Source organism: Natrix helvetica (genome assembly GCF_964273705.1).
Source record: "Natrix helvetica genome assembly, chromosome: 5".
Taxonomy (NCBI): Eukaryota; Metazoa; Chordata; class Lepidosauria; order Squamata; family Natricidae; genus Natrix; species Natrix helvetica.
Window position 1 is genome coordinate 4,698,917 of NC_138551.1, and position 21,518 is coordinate 4,720,434.

General features: G+C 45.9%; 1 protein-coding gene across 1 annotated transcript in view; it reads right to left on the bottom strand.

The window, feature by feature from the left end:
- Window positions 1-2,686: 2,686 nt before the first annotated feature.
- Window positions 2,687-21,518, bottom strand: part of ECEL1 (endothelin converting enzyme like 1) — a gene marked incomplete at its 5' end in the record, with an annotated part of 63,848 nt that continues 45,016 nt past the window's right edge. Inside the window, 10 exons of the mRNA XM_081956148.1 lie at window positions 2,687-4,072; window positions 5,661-5,737; window positions 7,857-7,952; window positions 9,547-9,612; window positions 10,193-10,317; window positions 12,957-13,024; window positions 14,421-14,472; window positions 16,893-16,951; window positions 18,595-18,698; window positions 20,313-20,387. Of these exons, the coding sequence (XP_081812274.1) occupies window positions 3,973-4,072; window positions 5,661-5,737; window positions 7,857-7,952; window positions 9,547-9,612; window positions 10,193-10,317; window positions 12,957-13,024; window positions 14,421-14,472; window positions 16,893-16,951; window positions 18,595-18,698; window positions 20,313-20,387 (822 nt within the window). The 3' untranslated portion in view covers window positions 2,687-3,972. The remainder of the gene's footprint in view (window positions 4,073-5,660; window positions 5,738-7,856; window positions 7,953-9,546; window positions 9,613-10,192; window positions 10,318-12,956; window positions 13,025-14,420; window positions 14,473-16,892; window positions 16,952-18,594; window positions 18,699-20,312; window positions 20,388-21,518) is intronic.

Genomic DNA, 21,518 nt, shown 5'->3' on the forward strand with positions numbered 1-21,518 from the left:
TCAGCAGCAGATAAAAATACAAAGCGACATTTCTGTACAAAGGACTCCTATGGCCAAGCCGCCGGGCAGCTCCACTCACTGGAGAGAGAAAGAGAAAGAGGGAGAGAGAGGGGTAAGGGATGGAGAGGATGGAGACAAGAGAGAGAGAAAGAGAGAGAAAGGGAGAGAGGAGCAGAGAGAGGGAGAAAGAGGGAGGAGAGAGGAAGAAAGGGAAGAGAGGGTGGAGAGAGAGAGGAAGAGAGGGTGGAGAAAGAAAGAAAGAGGGATGGAGAGAAGAAGAAAGAGGGAGGAGAGAGGAAGAAAGGGAAGAGGGTGGATAGAGGGAGAGACAAAGAGAGGAGAGAGGAAGAGGGAGGGAGGGAGAAAGGGAGAGGGAGGGAGGGAGAAAGGGAAGGGAGAGTGGATAGAGGGAGAGATGAAGAGAGGGGAGAGGGAGGGAGAAAGGGAGGGAGAAGGATCGGAGAGGGAGGGAAGGAGAAAGGGAAGGGAGGGAGAGGGGATGGATAGAGGGAGTGAGGAAGAAAGGGAAGAGGGAGGGAGGGTGGAGAGAGAGGAACAGAGAGAGAGGGTGGAGAAGAGAGAGGAAGTGGGAGAGAGGGAGGGAGAGAGGGGTGAGGGTGGAGAGAGAGAGGAAGAGAGAGGGAGGAGAGAGGAAGAAAGGAAAGAGGGACGATAGAGGAAGAGAGGTGAGAGGGAGAGAGAGGGACGGAGAGAGGGAGAGGGAGGGAGAGGAAGAAAGGGAAGGGAGGGAGAGAAGGTGGATAGAGGGAGCGAGGAAGCGAAGAGAGGGAGGGAGAGGCGGGCAGGAGAGAGGAAGAGAGAGGGAGGGAGGGAGAAAGAGAGGTAAGGAGAGAGGGAGAATGTGCAGCTGTCTGGCTGAGCATGAATTTGGGCCTGCCTTCTCGAACGCCTGCGCCTAAGGGATGGGTTGGAGACTACAATTCCCACAGTTCCTGGGCGCTTATGACTTCTAGGACTTCTGATGCCAACCGTCAGATTGGGGGGAAATAAACCAACATGGGCTTCCCATCAAACCACATTTGAGCCCCCCGTGTACATTCCCAATATTTCAGCTAGATAGTCTGGATGCCTCTTAAGCCCCCGTAAGCTTTAAAAAAAAGCTTTACAAATTCCCTTAACAGGGAATTTTGCCCCTTGGTCTGAGGCAGTGTTTCTCAAACTTGGTGACTTTAAGTCCTGTGGACTTCAACTCCCAGAATCCCCCAGCCAGCATAGCATAGCTGGCTGGGGAATTCTGGGAGTTGAAGTCCACAGGACTTAAAGTCACCAAGTTTGAGAAACACTGGTCTGAGGTGTCTTTATCCATTTGGTCTTCAGGCAGTTTTTCACCTCCAACATCTAAGGGTCTGCCCCCAAGAAGAGGGGGGTGGGGTGTCCACCTATTCTCAAAAGCACCTAAAGGACAAGAAGCAACAGATGGAAACTAATCCAGGAGAGAAGCAACCTGGAATTAAGGAGAAATTTCCTGACAGGGAGAACAATTAACCAGTGGAACTACTTGCCTCCAGAAGTTGTGAATGTTACAACACTGGAGGTTTTAAAGAAGAGATTGAACAACCATTTGTCTGAAATGATAGTGTCCTGCCTGAGTTGGGTTGGACTAGAAGACCTCCAAGGTCCCTTCCAACTCCGCTTATTCTATTATTCTGAATTGGGGGCCATTTTATTGGGACTCATTCTGGAAGCTTTGTTCGGTGCTGAGAACTGATCAGACAAGCTGGCATCAGGCCACGATTGTGTTAAAGCAATCTAGCCACCTTCGCAACACAAAAATCCTCCAGGCCTTTCCACACAACAGAGAAAGTGTGCTTGTGTGGTTAATACAGATCTTCTCGGAGCAATATAGGATGAGTTGTGCTTCTCTGTTCATCGTACTCTCTCTCCATGTTTTTTGGGCACAAAAGGAAGAAATGACCAGATGTGGAGAGGGGAAGGGGTGTGTGTGGCAGACTGAACCCCCAATTCTAATCTGGGGTGCAAATTTGAGGGACCATCAGCTGCTCACGAAAATTCCAGTTCTACAATACTTGTGAATAAAAATCCAGTCCTTCATCCTAGGATCATTTGAGAGCGTGCAGGGAAAAAAGCTAAAAAAATTATATATATATATAATAAATAATAAAGGGAGACTAGTATAGATCTATTTCAAGCTATTTAGCTTTCATCAGCTAGCCATACCCTTACTGGGATTTGCAACATTAAAAATAAAAATATGGTTTTCTGCCTGGATGGTCTTCTGTAATGAGCCGAAGGACAGAAAGGGGGAATAGTGAGCTCCCTCCCATATTTGGGCATACCAGGGGTTGTAACACAAATACATGTATGTATGTATGTATGTATGTATGTATGTATGTATGTATGTATTGTGTCATATATATATGCAGGTTTTGGTGTATTCAGGTCTTTTCCCATATACACCAAAACCTGCATATCTGTACCCATGAAAATCTACAACATATTATATATATATATATATATATATATATATATATATATATATATATATATATATGTGTGTGTGTGTGTGTGTGTGTGTGTGTGTGTGTGTGTGTGTGTGTGTAACAACTGACAGCAAAATGGACTAATTATAACACGCCATTGTGCTGGTTCGTTTGAATTTTTTTAAAAGCAAAAAAATTAAAGTACAAAGCGCAATCATATCGAGGCCAGCGAAAAAAGTTACACGCCGCATCAGCTATATAGGTAGTGCTCAACTTACGACCGCAATTGGGACCGGGAATTCCGTGGCTAAGCAAGGCAGTTGCGAAGCGAGCGGTGCCCGATGTCATGACCCTTTGTCCTGAACCTTTAAGCAAATCGCTGCCATCGTTTAAGTGAATCGGACCATCATTAAAGTGAAGCCATTCACTCCGCTTGTTGGAAGCCGGCTGGGATCATGGTGATAGGGAGACGGTTGTACTACTAGTTGTAACTCACTTTTTGCAGTGCCGTTGTGATTTTGAACTGTCACTGAACGAACGGTTGTACATTGAGGACTACCTCTAGCTTTGGAACTTAAGCTGTGTTAGCATAATAAACTAGACTAGCAACCCCCTTGCCACCCCCCAAAAAAATTGGGGTCTGGAAGCAAACCAGGAAAGCTTTGGCACGGTCCAAAACAAACAACGGGAAAACGTCCCTCCGGAAGCGGTCTTCCTTTTGTGTCCTGTGTGATTGTACCGATGGAAAGAGATTGCAGGAGGTGTGTTAGGCTTGTGTTACCTATTTACCGTATTTTTCGGAGTATAAAACACATTTCCCCCCCTAAAAGAGGGTGAAAATTTGGGTGCGTCTTATACACCGAGTGTAGCTCTGCCCATCGCACCCTTTGGCCTCTGTCTTCCAGAAATTTGCCTCCTTGCAGCAAACAGTAAACATCCTGTTTCAGCTTCAGCACAGCCTGATTAGCACAAGCAGCTGATTGTCGATTGGATCGGCCTCCTGACCATCAGCTGTTTCAGGCTGCAGGGATTGCCATTGCCCATTGCCATTTCCCGTGCCCAGTTTTCGGCTTCCGCGCATCCCATTTTCCGCCCATTCCAATCCCCGCTGGGAGGCAGAGGCAGATTTTTTTCCCTTCTTCTAATCAGGCTAAACTGAAACTGAAACTGAGACATGCTGTTTTCTGTTTGCTGCAAGGAGGCAAATTGCTGGGAGGCAGAGGCAGATTTTGTTTTCTTGTTTTCCTCCCCAAAAGCTAGGTGCATCTTATACTTCAGAGCATCTTATACTCCGAAAAATACAGTATGCTGTCAAGGCCCAAAGATTTTGGGGTGCTTGGGGCCCCTGTTGACAGGCGTGGGCATATCCCCAGAGCCCGGACCACTCTAGGAATTTTAAGAGTTCTTCTCTCCTTTCTCCCTCTGCTATTCCGGTGCCATGCACCAGGGCGATGCCAAGAGGTGTGTTGATCCGGACTGGGTGCAGGCAGGGACAGGGCAGGTGGGGGCTTCACCAGACTGAGCACTTGTGTGTGGGGTTCATGGGGGAGTCCTTGGGACAGTGGAAGACCCGTCCGAATTCCTCAAACTGGGAGACGCTGCCCAGCACCCTGCAAGGGGGAAGAGAAGAGAGGAGGGAAAAAATTGAGGATTGCAGAGATCAACCGACATAGAATACAGAATAAATACAGTTGAAAGGGACCTTGGAGGTTAGTCCATAGGAGCCCCCAAATCAGGAGGGGGGCAGCACCCTTTTCGATTCACAATGGGAATTGTTTGTGCACCGAGAGTCTGCTTGGTCTAGTGTGGAAGGCATCAGGTTAGAAACTGGGCGACTGTGAGTTCCAGTCCCGGTGAAGGCATGAACACCAGCTGGTGACTTTCGGTCAATCACCAGGAGATTGAAAGTTCTAGTCCTCCCTTAGGCATTAAAAGCCAACTAGGTGACTTTGGGTGAATTACTGAATCACCAGGAGATTGGGAGTTCTAGTCCTGCCTTAGACATGAAAGCCAGCTGGTTGACTTTGGGCCAATCATTGTCTCTCAGCCCAGCCCGCCTTAGAGGGTTGTTATAATGAGGAAAATAGGAGGAAGGACTATTAAGCATGTTCACCAGCCTCAGTTATTTATAAAATTATAATTAAAAAAATAACATAAAATCTAAAACAATATAAAATCTAAAACAATATAAAATCTAAAACAATATAAAATCTAAAACAATATAAAATCTAAAACAATATAAAATCTAAAACAATATAAAATATAAAACAATATAAAATATAAAACAATATAAAATAATATAATCTTCTATATATATAAAAACGTGTGTGTGTGCATGAGTGCATGTGTGTGTGTACCAGCATAACTCTGGAACGCCTTGAGCAATTTCAAGCAAACCTGGTACACAGATGACTTACTCTCTGGAAACAAATACTGTGAGGGTAAGACGCCCCTAACACTCCCTGGGATGTGTGTTCTGTTAAGATACAGCCTGTTGAGCCTTCAAATGGCTTCTACTGTACTGCCGTAAAATGGCTTCTACTGTACAGCCCAGTGGAATTGCCATGGTAATGGCTTCACAGTCCTCCACAAGGGGGCTCCCTCTGGTAAGGGGGAAAATCAACATTACAAATTACATTTGGTCCAGACATTTTCTCCCTATAAATAAATATCCGAGCAATGCTGGGTTATCAACTAATAAAAATAATAAAATAAAATAAAATAAAATAAAATAATAAAATAAAATAATAAAATAAAATAAAACAAAAAATAATAAAATGAAATAATAAAATGAAATATAATAATAAAATATAATATAATAATAAAATAAAATAATAAAATGAAATAAAAATAATGAAATAAAATATAATAATAAAATAAAATAAAGTAATAAATGAAATTAAATAATATAAAATATAAAATAATGAAATAAAATAATATGAAATGAAATAAATATAAAATAAAATAAAATAAAAACAATAATAAAACGATTCATCCAAAAAGTATTTTTGGACACCTTATGTGGCTTCCTCCCAAATCCTAAGCCAGAGATTCTCAGCTTTCGGCAGCTTTCAACTGTGTGGACTTCAACTCCCAGAATTCCCCAGCCAGAGGCTGTTAGTGGGGAAAGCCAGCCCTCTGTGTATAATATCTTCCCCCTCTCTGACCCCAATTGGAGGGTCCCTTGGATGCTGGTACCTGTAATGTTCGGGGGCGTGTTTGTCGGTCAGCACCTGGAGATAGATGGACTGTGAGCGCCGTTTAATGCACCAGTTCTGCAGGGAAGAAGGGAGACATTTTGACATGGGTCTTGCGTCTCGGAGCAGCTTACAAAGAGCCTATTAAAAGGTAGACCCCGTCATTCCCTACTAGCACTGATGATGTTGCCTAGTTCGGTAATGAAACGTCTGCAAGGAAACAGCCAAGCTCAGAGGGTGCCAAAGACAAAAACTATTTCAGCACCCACAACAGCGAGTTGGTGGTCCAAGTCAGTGTAGACTGAACATATATTTATATTTAGACCCACATCAGACCTGGTGGCAATGGGGGGGGGGGAGGATCACCAAAATGATGAGTCAGGAAGGAAATTCAGGGTGTTGTGGTCTGTCGGTTGCTGGCCCCTCAAGCAGCCGACTCAGAGGAGGAGGCGTGGGAGTCAGGGGTCAGCATCAGGGCAACCTGAGAGCTCCAAGGGGGAAGAGGGAATGGAGCTGGCAGAGAGAGAGAGAGAGAGAAGGGGGGAGTCCGTCAGCCCTCAGATGGAGAGTCAACAGCCCCCAGGTCTGGAGGTGGCTGATCAGGAAGAGGAGGAACATCTGGGTCCAGTGCCTGATGCACGGATTTGCAGAAGGCAGAGGAGAGGAGAGCAGTGGAAATCTATGGGCCGGTCCTTGGGAAGAAAAAGCCATCGCTGCTAGCAAATCCCCACCCTAGCTCTGGGGATAAAAGGCAGGGGGTGGAGACGAATAGGCATGACAGACAACTATTCAGCTCCCTGCTGGATATACTTGTTAGAGATAGGTTGTAAGTGCGAGGACTGACTGGAACTCACTTTCTTTCAGGGACATCCTAACTTTAAACTAAACAAATGGCTGTAACTCCAGGACTACCTATAGAGTTAGTCCTTGTCTTATGGCCACAATTGGGCCTGACGTTTATATGGCTAAGTGAGAGATTTGTGAAGTGAGTTTCGCCTCAGTTTACGACGTTCCTTGTCACATTTGTTAAGTGAATCTGTCAAATTAGTGACGCAGTTGGGAAGTGAATCTGGATTCCCCATTGTCAGAAGATCACAAAAGTGTTTGAGCCCTGGAGCCATCATAAATAATGCTAACGCTAATGTATATATTACTAACATTATTAATATTAATAATTATTAATACAGGTAGTCCTCAAATTATGACCACAATTGAGCCCAAAATTTCTGTTGCTAAACAAGACATTGGTTAAGTGCCCCATTTTATGGCCTTTCTTGCCACAGTCATTAAGTGAAACACAGCAGTTCTTAAGTAGCTCATTTGGTCATTAAGCAAAACTGGCTTTCCCATTGACTTTGCTTGTCAGAAGGTCGCAAAAGGGGATTGCGTGACACACACACCCCGGGACACTCCCGACCGTTATAAATATGAGCCAGTTGCCAAGCAGCTGAATTTTGATCACATGACAATGGGATGCAGTAATGCCCGTAAGCATGAAAGACTATTCTAAGTCACTGGTTTTCAGTGCCATTGTAACTTCCAACAGTCACTAAATGAATCATTGTAAGTCAAGGACTCCCTGTGATCTGCCCACCGGGGTCTCATTGCGCTGAATTCTCTCCAGCTCCTTGCTGTTGTGGCCTGCCAGCGAGTCAGAGAATGAGGAGGTTGGGGAGGAAGATGAGCCAGTCCTGGAGTCTGGGGGAGGCTCTGATGAGGGCTCTGTGTCGGAGGCAGAAAGGGGGCCAGGGCCATATGCCAGTTCTCAGCTGCCTTCGGAGTCAGACATCAGTGGGGCAGAAGAACAGCTGGAGCCTGTTCCCAGTGTGCGCATGCGCAGAGCTGCCAGACAAAGGAAACAGCTAAAGAACAGGGGGCGACTTGGGAGTAAAGCCACAGGTGGAGGATGAATGGCCCCTCCCAGAGGGAATAAAAGAGGAGCAACAGGGGAGTGGAGTTTGCAGGAGACCATTAGTTCACTTCATTGGTTCCTGACTCTCCGAGGCTCCTTGCTAAATTCTGCAGATATCGGCCTGGCAGCTCTCCAAGCCAGATGAGGTCTGTGACTGTAAATCCTCCCTGGAAAGACTTTGCTGGGTGTGAAGGAGCAGAATTCACAGTCAATTAATAAAAGGGGTTTTTGTCGGGACCAGGAGTTTCCGTCATGCTCTCGGGAACACCTGCAGAGGGACGTTACCTGAGCGAAGGCGATGAAGAAGAGCTGCTCATGGGTGTATTTCAGCCACAGCAGGGGGTTTTCGGGGCCGTGTTCCCGCACCCATTTCTGGTATGCCTGCAAGGGAAAAAACCCACATCCAGCAAGTTGGACCCAGTTCGTTTCAGGGTGGGAGGAAGACCTTGGTGCCCCTGGGTACCCAGATCTGGGTACATGGCAGAACTTGGATCATAATGCTGTGCCCATCACTACTTGAGGGTCGACTTTTCCAGATGTTGGGCTGGCTGGACATTGCTCGGTAAGCGGGGGGGGGAGGTGGGGGGGGGCTCCTTGGGGCTCTCCGAGCTCGGTTCTTTTCTCCCAGATGTTTCATCATCAGGGCACCCGAAGAGCCCACCGTTCCACCCGGTGCTATAGTAAGTATTCTCTCCTACTGATATACCTAGATAAGCAGGGATTGGTACCAGACAAACAGTCAAGCAGAAAACAATACCCTAAATCAAGGACTGCCAAGGTGAAAAACCGCATCTCAGGAACGGTTGGCAAGGCAAGCTACTGTAGATAAACAGGAGGAAACCTCACACTCACTAGCACTGATGACGTTACCTAGTTGGGTAATGAAATGTCTGCAAGAAAACAACCAAGCTCAATGAGCACCAAGGAGCCCCCAGACCTCCTCCTCGTCCTCACACTGATGATGTTACATATTTGGGTAATGAAATGTCTGCAAGAAGACAACCAAGTTCAGAGAGCACCAAGGACCCCACAGTCCTCCTCCTCTCCTCCTTCCCCTCTCCCTCCCCTCTCCCTCCTCTCCCCCTCCCCCTCCTCATCGCTGCAAACCTCACTCCCTTCTAGCACTCATGATGTTACCTCCCAATACTGATGATGTTACCTAGTTAGGTCATGAAACGTCTACAAGAAAACCACCAAACTCAAAGAGCACCAAGGACCCCACAGTTCTCCTCCTCCTTCTGCCCCCTTCAAACCCTCATGATGTTTCCTAGTTTGGGCCATGAAATGTCTGCAAGAAAACCACCAAGTTCAGAGTGCACCAAGGATCCCACATGTCAACCCAACTGAAGGCCAGACAAGGAACAATGGATGGGAACCGACCAAGGAGCGATTCAACCTGGAAATAAGGATGAATTTTCTACAGGGAGAACAATCAACCCATGGAACAGAAGTTGCCTTCGGAAGTTGGGGGAGCTTCATCCCTTGAGACTTTCAAGAAGAGACTGGACTGCTCATGTATCAGAAATGGTGTGGGGTCTCCTGCTTAGGCAGGGGGTCAGACTAGATGATCTCCAAGATCCCTTCCAACTCTGTTATTCTATATTCAATGGAACAGAAGTTGCCTTCGGAAATTGTGGGAGCTCCATCCCTGGAGTCTTTCAAGAAGAGACTGGACTGCCATCTCTCAGAAATGGTGTTGGATCTTTTGCTTGGGCAGGGGGTTGGACTAGATGACCCACAAGGTCCCTTCCAACTCTGTCAATCTGTTAATAACCTTGAGCTACAAATATTGTCCTTTATTTGTAGTTCTTTCCTTCCAGAGGAGTTTTGGAGAATTACGCTTTTCATTATCAGTTGAATTGTGTGTGCTTGTGTTTTTTAATTCTGGTTTTATTTTAATTGTTAGCTGCCCAGTCCTATCTAAGAGACGGGTGACGACAGCCATGTACTAAATAAATAAAATAAATACACTCACGTAGTAGGCCAGTTTCAGTCCCCCCATGTCTGCAATGTTTTCTCCCAGGGTGTGTTTCCCATTTACCTGCAGAAAGAAGAGGAGAAGAGAGGCGGAGGGGGAAAAATTATCAATTTTACATCCTGGGAAATGCTTAAGTTGGTTATTTTCCAGATTCCCCTAAGATGGCCTGTTAACACAGGTAGTTCTTGACTTACGACAGTTCATTTAGTGACGGTTGAAAGTTACAACAGCACTGAAAAAAGTGACTTAGGTCTGTTTTTCACGGTTACAACCGTTGGCGCATTCCCCGCGGTCACATCGATCAAAATTTGGACGCTTGCCCATTGATTCATATTTATGACGGTCATAGTGCCCCGGGGCCTTCTGACAAGCAAAGTCAGCCAGGAAGCCAGGTTCACTTAACAACCTCGTTCCCTACCTAACAATTGTCAGGGATTCACTTAGCAACTGCGGCAAGAAAAGTCGTAAAATGGGACAAAGCTCACTTAACAACTCTCTCACTTGACCGCATACATTTTGGGGGCCGAATTGTGGTCGTACGTCGAGGACTACCTGCCTTTTGAGATTGCAAATTCAGGGGAGGGGAAAGAAGAAGACACACACACCCCCCTGTGCAAACGGTGGGGCATCCGGGCTCACTCACCCTCTGGTTGTAGACGGTGAAGTTGTCGTAGAGATTCACGATGCACTGGGCCTTCTGGCGGAACTTGCTGTAGGAGGCCTCAGTCCACCAGTGCATCAGGTTGCCGTACCGGTCGTACTGCCCGCCTGCAAAGACAAGCGCTTGGGGTAAATGGCAGCACCCCTGGCTGTGGCCTGGCTTTTGCGTGTGCGCAACACCCCCCCCCCCCAAAAAAAAAAGCTTCTGTTTTGGAATAGAGGCTACCAGGCTTCTCGTTTCTGATTACAACATGATTTGCCTCCTGCAAAAAAAATTCTCTTTCTTTCTTTCTTTCTTTCTTTCTTTTCTTTCTCTCTCTCTCTCTCCCTTCCCTCCCTCTCTTCCTCCCTTCCCCTCCCTTCCTTCCCTCTCTCTCTGTATTTCTTTCTCTCTTCTTCCTTCCTTCCCCCTCTTCCTTCCTTTCCTTTCTTCTCCCTCCCTCCATTCCTTTCTTCCTTCCTTCTTTCTCTCTCTTTTTCTTTCCTTTCTTCTCCCTCCCTCTTTCCTTCCTTCCTTCCTTCTTTCTTTTTTTTTCTCTCTCTCTCTCCCTTCCCTCCCTCTCTCTTCCCCCTTCCCCTTCCTTCCTTCCCTCTCTCTGTATTTCTTTCTCTCTTCTTCCATCCTTCCTTCCCTCTCTTCCTTCTTTTCCTTTCTTCTCCCTCCCTCCATTCCTTTCTTCCTTCTCTTTCTCTCTCTCTTTCTTTCCTTTCTTCTCCCTCCCTCTATTCCTTCCTTCCTTCCCTCTCTCTCTGTATTTATTCCTCTCTTTTTCTTTCTTCTTCCTTCCTTCTCTCTCTTCCTTCCTTTCCTTTCTTCTCCCTCCCTCTCTTCCTCCATTCCTTCCTTCCCTTTCTCGATCTCTTTTTCTTTCTTCCCTCCCTCCCTCCATTCCTCTTCCTTCCTTCCCTCTCTCTCTGTTTCTCTCTCTCTCGCTTTCTTCTTCCTCACGAGTTGGCTGTCGTGAGTTGTCCCATTCCCCTCTGTGGAGGCACTGGGGGACGGCGACTGCGGTGGCAGGCAGCGGGATCGGGGAGACACTCTGGGAATCTCTCCGGGGAGGTCCGTGGGTCCATTGGTGGCAGAAGGGCACCAGCAGAGGTCCAACCAAGGATGAACGCTTGCTGTGGGTCAGCTGCAGCTGGAGGGCCAGGTGCAGAGGGGGATAGCCACATCTGGTTGCCCAGGGCGACTTGTTCTATGGCCACTCGGCCACAGCCATGTTTGCTTCTACCTGGCCACGCCCACCCAGCAGCCTGCACTTAATGCTGCTCATTGAGCTGGCCACGCCCACCCAGTCATGCCTACCAGGCTGCTAGTGAGTTGTCCCATTTCCTTTGCTGGGATGCTTAAAAGGATGGGCTGCCACATTTTATAGAACAGAATAACAAGATTTGGAAGGGATCCTGGAGGTCTTCTAGTCCAACCCCCTGCTCAGGCAGGAACCCTGTACCAGGGGTGTCAAACTCGATTTCACGGAGGGCCGCATCGGGGTTATGTTTAATCTTAGGGGGCTGGGGTGGGCTTGGCCAGCTCAATGTCACTCATCGAGGCTCCATTTTTGGTCGCGATGGCCTCCTGCAGCCCTCTGCCAGTGCGGCTCCGTTTTCGCTGGCAGAGGGCTGCAGGAGGCTTTCGTGGCTGAAAACAGAGCCTGGGTGGCAGGGGTGAAATTCATCAGGTTCTGACCAGTTCTGGAGAACCGGTAGTGGAAATTTTGAGTAGTGCGGAGAGCCGGCAAATACCCCCTCTGGCTGGCCCCGCCCCCATCTATTCTCTGCCTCCCAAATCCCAGCTGATCAGGAGGGAATGGGGGATTTTGGAGAAACCTTCCCCTGCCACGCTCACCAAGCCACGCCCACAGAAACAGGAGTAAAAAAATGTGAATTTCACCACTGCTGGGCAGGCTGTGTGTGGCCTCCCCAAGCTCCATTTTTGTTGGCAGAGGGCTGCAGGAGGCTCAAAACGGAGCCCGGGCGGGCTACACGTGCCTCTCTTGAGCTCTGTTTTTGCTGGCAGAGGTACCGCGGGCCAGTTCTTCGCTGTTTCCAGAGCAGTCAGGTCTAAGCACCCCATGGGCTGGATCCGTCCCATAGGCCATGCCCTATACCATTTCAGACAAATGGTTGTCCAATCTCTTCTTAAAAACCTCTAGTGTTGGAGTATTCACAACTTCTGGTGGCAAGTAGTTCCACTGATTAATTGTTTTCACTGCCAGGAAATTTCTCCTTAGTTCTAAGTTGCTTCTCTCCTTGATTAGTTAATACAATAATACAATAGTAGAGTTGGAAGGGACCTTGGAGGTCTTCTAGTCCAACCCCTTGCCTAGGCAGGAAACCCTATACCGTTCCAGACAAATGGCTATCCAACATCTTCTCAAAGACTTCCAGTGTTGGAGCATTTATAACTTCTGGAGGCAATTTCTGTTCCACTAATTAATTGTTCTAACTGTCAGGAAATTTCTCCTTAGTTCTAAGTTGCTTCTCTCCTTGATTAGTTTCCACCCATTGCTTCTAGTTCTACCCTCAGGTGCCTTGGAGAATAGCTTGACTCCCTCTTCTTTGTGGCAACCCCTGAAATATTGGAAGACTGCTATCATGTCTCCCCTGGTCCTTCTTTTCATTAAACTAGACATACCCAGTTCCTGCAACCGTTCTTTATTTCGCTCTGACACACAGCCTCCCAACTCTCCTTCCCCGGATCCGTGGCTTCCCTTCCGTGGAGCTGAGAAATAAAGAGGAAGGCTCACCCCAGTCGTCGTAGCCGTGGGTCAGCTCGTGCCCGATAATTGTACCGATCCCCCCATAATTCAAAGACCTGTAGGGGTGAGAGAGACGTGGTGAGTTGGTAACCGGTGAAGGCGACAATCCGTTGACCCGAACTCTTGCAAATGTGGAATATTGTGGAATAGGGAAACAGGCCTCCAATTGCAGTAGGACATTCCCTGTTGCAATTTGCTACATGAAGCCAAGCTATTTTTTCATCACTCTTGTAACCGCGATGGTTTGGAGACAAAGTCGGTACTAAACCGGGAATCCCTGTAGTTTAAGAGATTGAGATCAAAAGTTGTGCGCGTTGGAACACTGATTTTGCTGTGCGGAAGTGTAGTAAACCTTCAGAGTGGTGTGTTTGGCCTAGAGAAGGAGCTCTCCGTCAATCAGGAGGCTGTGAGTTCATTCCTAGGTAGAGGTGGATATTTCCCTCTCTGGGCACAATGTGAATATATCTGCTGAAAAACAACTCCGCCCTGGCGACAGGAAGGGCATCCGGCCAAAAAACACTCAGTTGCCCAGACTCCACCCCACAAGGGATTATGGGGCCTTTAAAAGAGAATGAGGATGTGCAGCAAAACTTCAGAAATTGGAGAAAAGTGGAAAAGATCATAGAAGCATAGAGTCACCGGGTGGGAAGGGACCTTGGAGGTCTACTAGTCCAACCCCTTGCTCAAGACAGGAGACCTTACAGCATTAAAGCTTGTTTGGGAGATAGGACATGATCCTAGATCAATGTTTTTCAACTTTGGCAACTGGAAGATGGGTGGACTTCAACTCCCAGAATCCCCCAGCCAGCACAGCTTTTCTGTGGAAGTTCAAGTCCATCCATCCAGGGGTTTGTCCACCTTGCCGTCAACCTGATGTTCCTCCATCCAGATGTTCTCCCCCTTGACATCAACCTGAAGTCCATCCATCCAGGTGTTTCTCAACCTTGGCTACTTTAAGATGGGTGGACTTCAACTCCCAGAATTCCCCAGTCAGTTCTGCTGAGCTGGGGAATTCTGGAAGTTGAAGGCCCTCCATCCAGATGTTTCTCCACCTTGACGTCAACCTGAAGTCCATCCATCCAGGTGTTTCTCCACCTTGGCGTCAACCTTAAGTTCATCCAGATGTTTCTCCACCTTGACGTCAACCTAAAGTCCATCCATCCAGGTGTTTCTCCACCTTGGCCACTTTAAGACTTGTGGACTTCAACTCCCAGAATTCCCCAGTCAGTTCTGCTGGCTGGGGAATTCTGGGAGTTGAAGTCCACCCATCTTCCAGATCTTAAAGTTGAAAAATATTCTTAGATACTTCACAAAAACATTTCGTTTGGAAATTCTTGGCAAGGAATCAGGCCCACACCGTATAGTCAGAACAATTTAGCTCAGCCAAATTAGCTGTTACTCTAGTTCTTTTTTTCTCCTTTTACTTCCTGGGTAAGGAAAAATAGCACTTACTGTGGGAATTCAGGATCATAGAGTGTAGGTTGAAGAATTCCAGCTGGGAACACTGAAGAAATAAAGCACAGGTTAGCGGAGAGACACTTAAAGCGTCTTCTCTAAAGTTTTCCAAACTGAGACATGCAGCAAAACTCTATACAGGGAGCCCTCATCGTACGACCACAGCTGCGTCCAAAATTTCCACTGCTAAGCAAGACAGTTGTTAAGTGAGTTTTGCCCCATTTTACAACTTTTCTTGCCGCTGTTGTTAAGTGAATGGCTGTGGTTGTTAAGTGAAACTGATTCCCCACCCCCACCCCATTCACTTTGCTTGTCCGAAGGCCGCAAAAGGGGACCTGGGACACTACAACCGTCATAAGTACATGCCAGTGGCCAAGCGTTCTATAATACAATAATACAATAGCAGAGTTGGAAGGGACCTTGGAGGTCTTCTAGTCCAACCCCCTGCCTAGGCAGGAAACCCTATACCGTTTCAGACAAATGGCTATCCAACATCTTCTTAAAGACTTCCAGTGTTGGGGCATTCACAACTTCTGGAGGCAATTTCTGTTCCACTGGTTAATTGTTCTCACTGTCAGGAAGTTTCTCCTCAGTTCTAAGTTGCTTCTCTCCTTGATTAGTTTCCACCCATTGCTTCTTGTTCTACCCTCAGGTGCCTTGGAGAATAGTTTGACTCCCTCTTCTTTGTGGCAACCCCTGAGATATTGGAAGACTGCTATCATGTCTCCCCTGGTCCTTCTTTTCATTAAACTAGACATCCCCAGTTCCTGCAACCGTTCTTCATATGTTTTAGTCTCCAGTCCCCTAATCCTCTTTCTTGCTCTTCTCTGCACTCTTTCTAGAGTCTCCACATCTTTTCTACATCGTGGTGACCAAAACTGAATGCCGTATTCCAGGTGTGGCCTTACCAAGGCATTATAAAGTGGTATTCTAATTTTGATATAATGACCAAGAGCAAAAAATGATGATGTCATTGTTTCCAGTTCCACTTTAACGGTTGCTAATTGGTTGGCCTACAACCGTCCGTTTAGTGATTGTTTGAAGTTACAAACAATAAGTCCCCGGAAAAAGGGGGACTTATGACCGTTTTTCACACTTACGACCATTGCAGCATTTCCACAGTGACGTGATCAAAATTCAAACCCCTTGGCAACTGTCTTGTATTTATGACTGTTGCGGCGTCCTCGGGTTATACGATCCCCTTTTGCGACCTTTGGACAAGCAAAGTAAATGGGGAAGACATATTCACTTAACAACCCTGTGACTAACTTAACAACGGCAGCAGTTCGCTGAACCACGGTGGCAAGGAAGGCCATAAAATGAGACAAAAGTCACTTAACCTCCGTCTCGTTTTATCAGTGGAAAATTTGGGCTCCATTGTGGTCGTAGGTTGAGGACTAGCTGTATAACAGGGATGCTTAGTTCTGGCCTGTGGTGCCCCTGCCAGCAACACCCCCCACCCCACCCCCAAAGCTCCGTTTTTGCTGGCAGAAGGCTGGCAAAACCCACTGAAAAGAAAACAAAAGGAGAAACATTTCCCCTTTTGCATTTGAGCATGCAAGAAGGGAGAGAGAAGGAGAAAGGGAAAAGGGGAAGATGAAGAAAAAGGAGAGATGGGAAGGAAGAAGAAAGGAGAATGAAGAGGAAAGGAAAAAGAAGAGGAAGAAAGGGAGGAGAAAGGAGAAGAGGGAAGGAAAAAGAAGAAAAGGAAGGAAGGAAGAAGAAAGGAGAATGAAGAGGAAAGGAAAAAGAAGAGGAAGAAATGAAGGAGAAAGGAGAAGAAGGAAGGAAAAAGAAGAAAAGGAAGGAAGGAAGAAGAAAGGAGAATGAAGATGAAAGGAAAAAGAAGAGGAAGAAAGGAAGGAGAAAGGAGAAGAGGGAAGGAAAAAGAAGAAAAGGAAGGAAGGAAGAAGAAAGGAGAATGAAGAGGAAAGGAAAAAGAAGAGGAAGAAAGGAAGGAGAAAGGAGAAGAAGGAAGGAAAAAGAAGAAAAGGAAGGAAGGAAGAAGAAAGGAGAATGAAGATGAAAGGAAAAAGAAGAGGAAGAAAGGGAGGAGAAAGGAGAAGAGGGAAGGAAAAAGAAGAAAAGGAAGGAAGGAAGAAGAAAGGAGAATGAAGAGGAAAGGAAAAAGAAGAGGAAGAAAGGAAGGAGAAAGGAGAAGAAGGAAGGAAAAAGAAGAAAAGGAAGGAAGGAAGAAGAAAGGAGAATGAAGAGGGAAGGAAAAAGAAAAGGAAGGAAGGAAAGAAGGAAGATTATAATGAGACTGAGGGAGGGTCTGAGGGAAGTCCTGCCTTAGCACTTGGCCACGGCAGGTGCCCCCAACATGTATGACATTGAGCTGGCCATGGCCACAATGCCCTCCCCTCCCCGAGGTCAAACGCAACCCTGATGCGTCCCTCAATGAAATTGAGTTAGACCCCCCTGCTGTACAACATACACAGTTAAGAAACAGGGCAAACTTCAGCGTACCCATCTGGTTCTTGTTAGGAAGGTAATAAGCATTCAGTGCCTGAGGAGGTAACAGCCACCTGTGGATAGAAAACATGATTATTGGCAACAGGAGTGAAGGCTTGGATCCGAAACTGGTGCATTGGAGGGGACAGTCACAACTCCTGGGACTGACACTTGTTGTGGTTATGGCAAGGGTCAACCCTGCGCTGGGGTCTGGCAGATAAGTCAAGATTACATCCCCCAGAAAATCCCAAAGGTGCTTTTTTTACCAAGAGGCAACTGGACTTTCTGGTTTTTTTTCTTTTGAAGAAGTTTTGCTTCTCCTCCAAGAAGCTTCTCCAGCTCTGACTGGATGGTGGGGAAGGGAAGGATTGACACTCCTTGCAGGCAACTGGTCATTTGCATCCTTTTTAGAGGGTCGTTGAGGCTGCTTGGAGGTTTAGAGTCCCCCGAGTGGTGCAAATGCTTCCTGCAGTCTGCAATTTTGTTTCCTCTGGAAATCCATTCTTACTCCCACCCCGTTCCAAGGGTCTTCATCCCAAATTGCATTGCTAAAAGTCTGTAGAGATTCTCAGGCATCCAGGTCACGGTTATCCCAAAGATGTTTTTTTTTCAGGAAGCAACTGGACTTTCTGTTTTTTGTTTGAAGACGTTTCGCTTCTCCTCCAAGAAGCTTCTTCAGCTCTGATTGGATGGTGAGGAATGGAAGGATTGACACTCCTTGCAGACAGCTGGTCATTTGCATCCTTTAGAGAGTCCTTGAGGCCACTTGGACATTTATCTGTGTCCTCAGGGTCACCTGAGTGGCGTAAATGGGTGTGGAGCCTTCTTGGAACTGCTGAAAGGACCGTGTTGTAAACTGGAGATAGATGAGGTTCCATTCCTCCCCCTCTGCTGAGAGTTATAGATGACCTCTTGAACACTTCTTTCAAACCAGCGGTCCTCTCTGTCCAGAAGGAAGACAGAGCAGCATTTGCCTTTCAAATGCAGAAGGACGGCTGAATCTTGTTTGCAAGGAGTATAAACCCTCAAAGGAAAACAACAACAACAACAACAACAGAGAAGTCCAGTCGCTATTTTGCAAAAAGCACCTTTGGGACCACCAAGTTCAAAAAACATGGAGGATCTCTCATTAGATCAGACGCTCAAAGGTCCCAACTCTGCACCATGGAGGAGCACCAGTGGTGGGATTCAAATAATTTAACAACTGGTTCTCTGCCTTAATGACTGTCTGGGTGGGCGTGGCCATGGTGGGCGTGGCCGGGGAGTGTGACAGTCAGCACTCGGCCTCCTGCACCCCCTGGGAGCAAAAATGAGCCACTGGGGGCCGCACTGCACACACACACACCCGTGCCCCATTTTGGGCCTAGTAGGCCTCCAGGCAGCCTCCTGGGAGCCAAAACAAGCCACAGGAAGTATGTGCTGTATCCCCCCTAAACCCCATTTTGGGCCTAGTAGGCGCCTCTGCAGTCTCCTGGGAGCAAAAACAGGCCGCAGGGGGACTCCTGGATTGGGCATGGCCAGCCAGCAATTTAACAACTGGTTCGCCTGAACCGGCCCGAACTGGCTGAATCCCACCACTGACGGGAGCATGGAGAAAGATCCCTCTCTCTAGGGTGTCCTCAAAGCCTCCCCGGAGGAGAAAACGAGACCTCTTCAGTCCCCTCTCTGCGCCCAGCAGATCCACCCAAGAAGTTCTACACAAAGGAGCACCACCTACGCTGACTTGTCCACTTCCTGACGGATCTTCTTCACCGACAGCTTGATGTTGAACCTGATGCTGTGGAGGATGTTCTTGAAGTAGGTTTTCTGGTGGACTTCGAACTGCAGAAGACACACTTTGTCTTAGGGCAAAAGATTTAAGGAAGAACCTGAGATCCAGGATGGACAGGAGTCCCGCTTTGAGTGTAGGTGGAAGAAACCTACCAGGACTTGACTACTACGAGGTAGTCTTCTTAGGGCTCACCCTGGAAAACTGCAGTATTCAGAAGATGTAAGTTGTGTGAAACTGTTCTGACCTAGGCTTCACAAAAATCCCAAAGCAGAGTCCTTGTCCTGACGAAACCCCTTTTTATTAAGCTAATGTGAATTCCCCTCATTCACATTCAGCAAAGTCTCAGCAAACAGTCTTTCAAGGGTGAATTTGCAACCACAGACCTTATCAGGCTTGGAGAACTGCCAGGCCCATATCTTCTAAACACAACTCTGTACAAGAAAATACTTGGCAAGGAGTCTCTGAGAGTCACGAACAAATCTTCACACTAATTAAGCGAACTAATGGTCTCCTGCAAACTCCACTCCCCTTTTGCTCCTCTTTAATCCCTCTGGGAGGGGCCATTCATGGTCCACCTGTGCCTTTACTCCCGAGTTGATCCTTGTTCCTTAGCTGTTCCTTCCTCCTGGCAGCCCTGCGCATGCGCACACTGGGAACAGGCTCCAGCTGTTCTTCTGCCTCACTGATGTCTGACTCTGAAAGCAGCTGATAACTGGCATACGGCTCTGACCCCCTCTCTGCCTCCGACACAGAACCTTCATCAGAGCCTTCCCCAGACTCCAGGACTGGCCCATCTTCCTCCCCAACCTCCCCACTGTACGAATCTGCCACCAGCTCCGCTGGCTGCTGGCTGGCCACAACCAAAACATAGCAAGGACACTCCTCCCCTCTGCAAGCATTCAGGAATCAAGATTGCCTCTAACTATCTACACATTACCAACCGCTTACAAGGTATACAACTTAAAAAGGTGTTACAGATAGGCCTCGACTTACAACCATAATACAGCTGAAATTTATATTGTGAAACGAGACGTTTGCAAAGTGAATTTTGCTCCCATTCTACGGCATTCCTTGCCTCCGTTGTTCAGTGAATCACTGCCGTTGGTAAGGGAGTAACCCGGCTGATCGACAAGCTCAGTATCTTAGCTAAGGGAGAGGCAAAAATGAACCAAGACTGAGGTAAACTATGCCTGAATGTGGATGTTTGGGATCAAGGCACCAGGCTAGAAAGCAGGAGACTTGAGTTCAAGTCCTGCCAAGCTTACTCCGTTATGTGGTGCTAGGGATTCGAACCGCCAAACTGACGACCTTTCCGATCAACAAGCTCAGCATCTTAGCCCCTGAGCCACCGCGCCCCACCTTCCAACTCTATTATTCTGTTATTTTGTTATCCCCAAGGGATCCCCCGACATCACACAAAGTTCCTGAATATTTCTTGAAGCCTTCCCAATTTTGTCTATTTTTAAATTTTTTACTTGAATTTGGGGCAGCTTTCTTGTGTTGGCTAGGTGGGATTCCGTATTGCCAACTCCTGAATGCATCAAGCTTAGATTCTGAGACGTAGACTACAAACGATGGGCTTATTATTTCACCTCTCGAGGCGACTCCTTTGATAGAAAGTTTACCCTGAGGGGAAATTTGATCTCTGATTCTCTGATACTTGCCTCATATTCCTTGTCCACTGCTCCGGGGTTGAGAAGGAAATCCGGATAACCGATCATCACCATCATGTGATTTAACTGCAAAGGAAACGGGTTTCAAACACCCAGCTGGCATCTTGAGTATCGGGATGAGAGGTTGGCAACCTGGTGCCCACTGTGGCCCAACGGAGGTCTCAGCTGGGGGGTTGGTGACGGCCCCCACCAGGCTCTCCTGATGCAACCGGGATTTTTTGAACAGGAGTTTAAAATTCAAAGAAAGTTGACAAGCACAAGCTCAACCATTGTGTGCTTTTGGATGTGTAAGGATGAACCTGGGTTTTTTTTTTTTTTTTGGGGGGGGGGGGAATGGGATGGAACATAAAATTAAAAAAATATAAATAAATAAAAAATAAATAAAGTAAAATAAAAATAAAAATAAATAAATAAAATAAATAAAATAAATAAAATAAATAATAAAATAAATAAAATAAATAAAATAAATAATAAAATAAATAAAATAAATAAAATAAATAAAATAAATAAAATAAATAAAATAAAAAATATAAAAATAAAAATATAAAAAATAAAAAATATAAATAAAATAAATAAAATAAATAAAATAAATAAAATAAATAAAATAAATAAAATAAATAAAATAAATAAAATAAATAAAATAAATAAAATAAATAATAAAATAAATAAAATAAATAAAATAAATAAAATAAATAAAATAAATAAAATAAATAAAATAATATAAATAAATAAAATAAATAATAAAATAAAATAAATAAACAGAATAGAACAGAATAGAACAGAAAATAAAATAAAATAGAACAGAACAGAAAATTAAATAGAACAGAAAAGAACAGAACAGAATAGAGCAGGACAGAAAATAAAACAGAATAGAATAGAACAGAGTAGAACAGAACAGAATAAGAACAGAACAGAATAAGAACAGAACAGAATAAGAACAGAACAGAATAAGAACAGAACAGAATAAGAACAGAACAGAATAAGAATAGAACAGAATAGAACAGAACAGAATAAGAACAGAACAGAATAAGAACAGAACAGAATAAGAATAGAACAGAATAAGAACAGAACAGAATAAGAATAGAACAGAATAGAACAGAACAGAACAGAATAAGAACAGAACAGAATAAGAATAGAACAGAATAAGAATAGAACAGAATAAGAACTGAACAGAATAAGAATAGAACAGAATAGAAC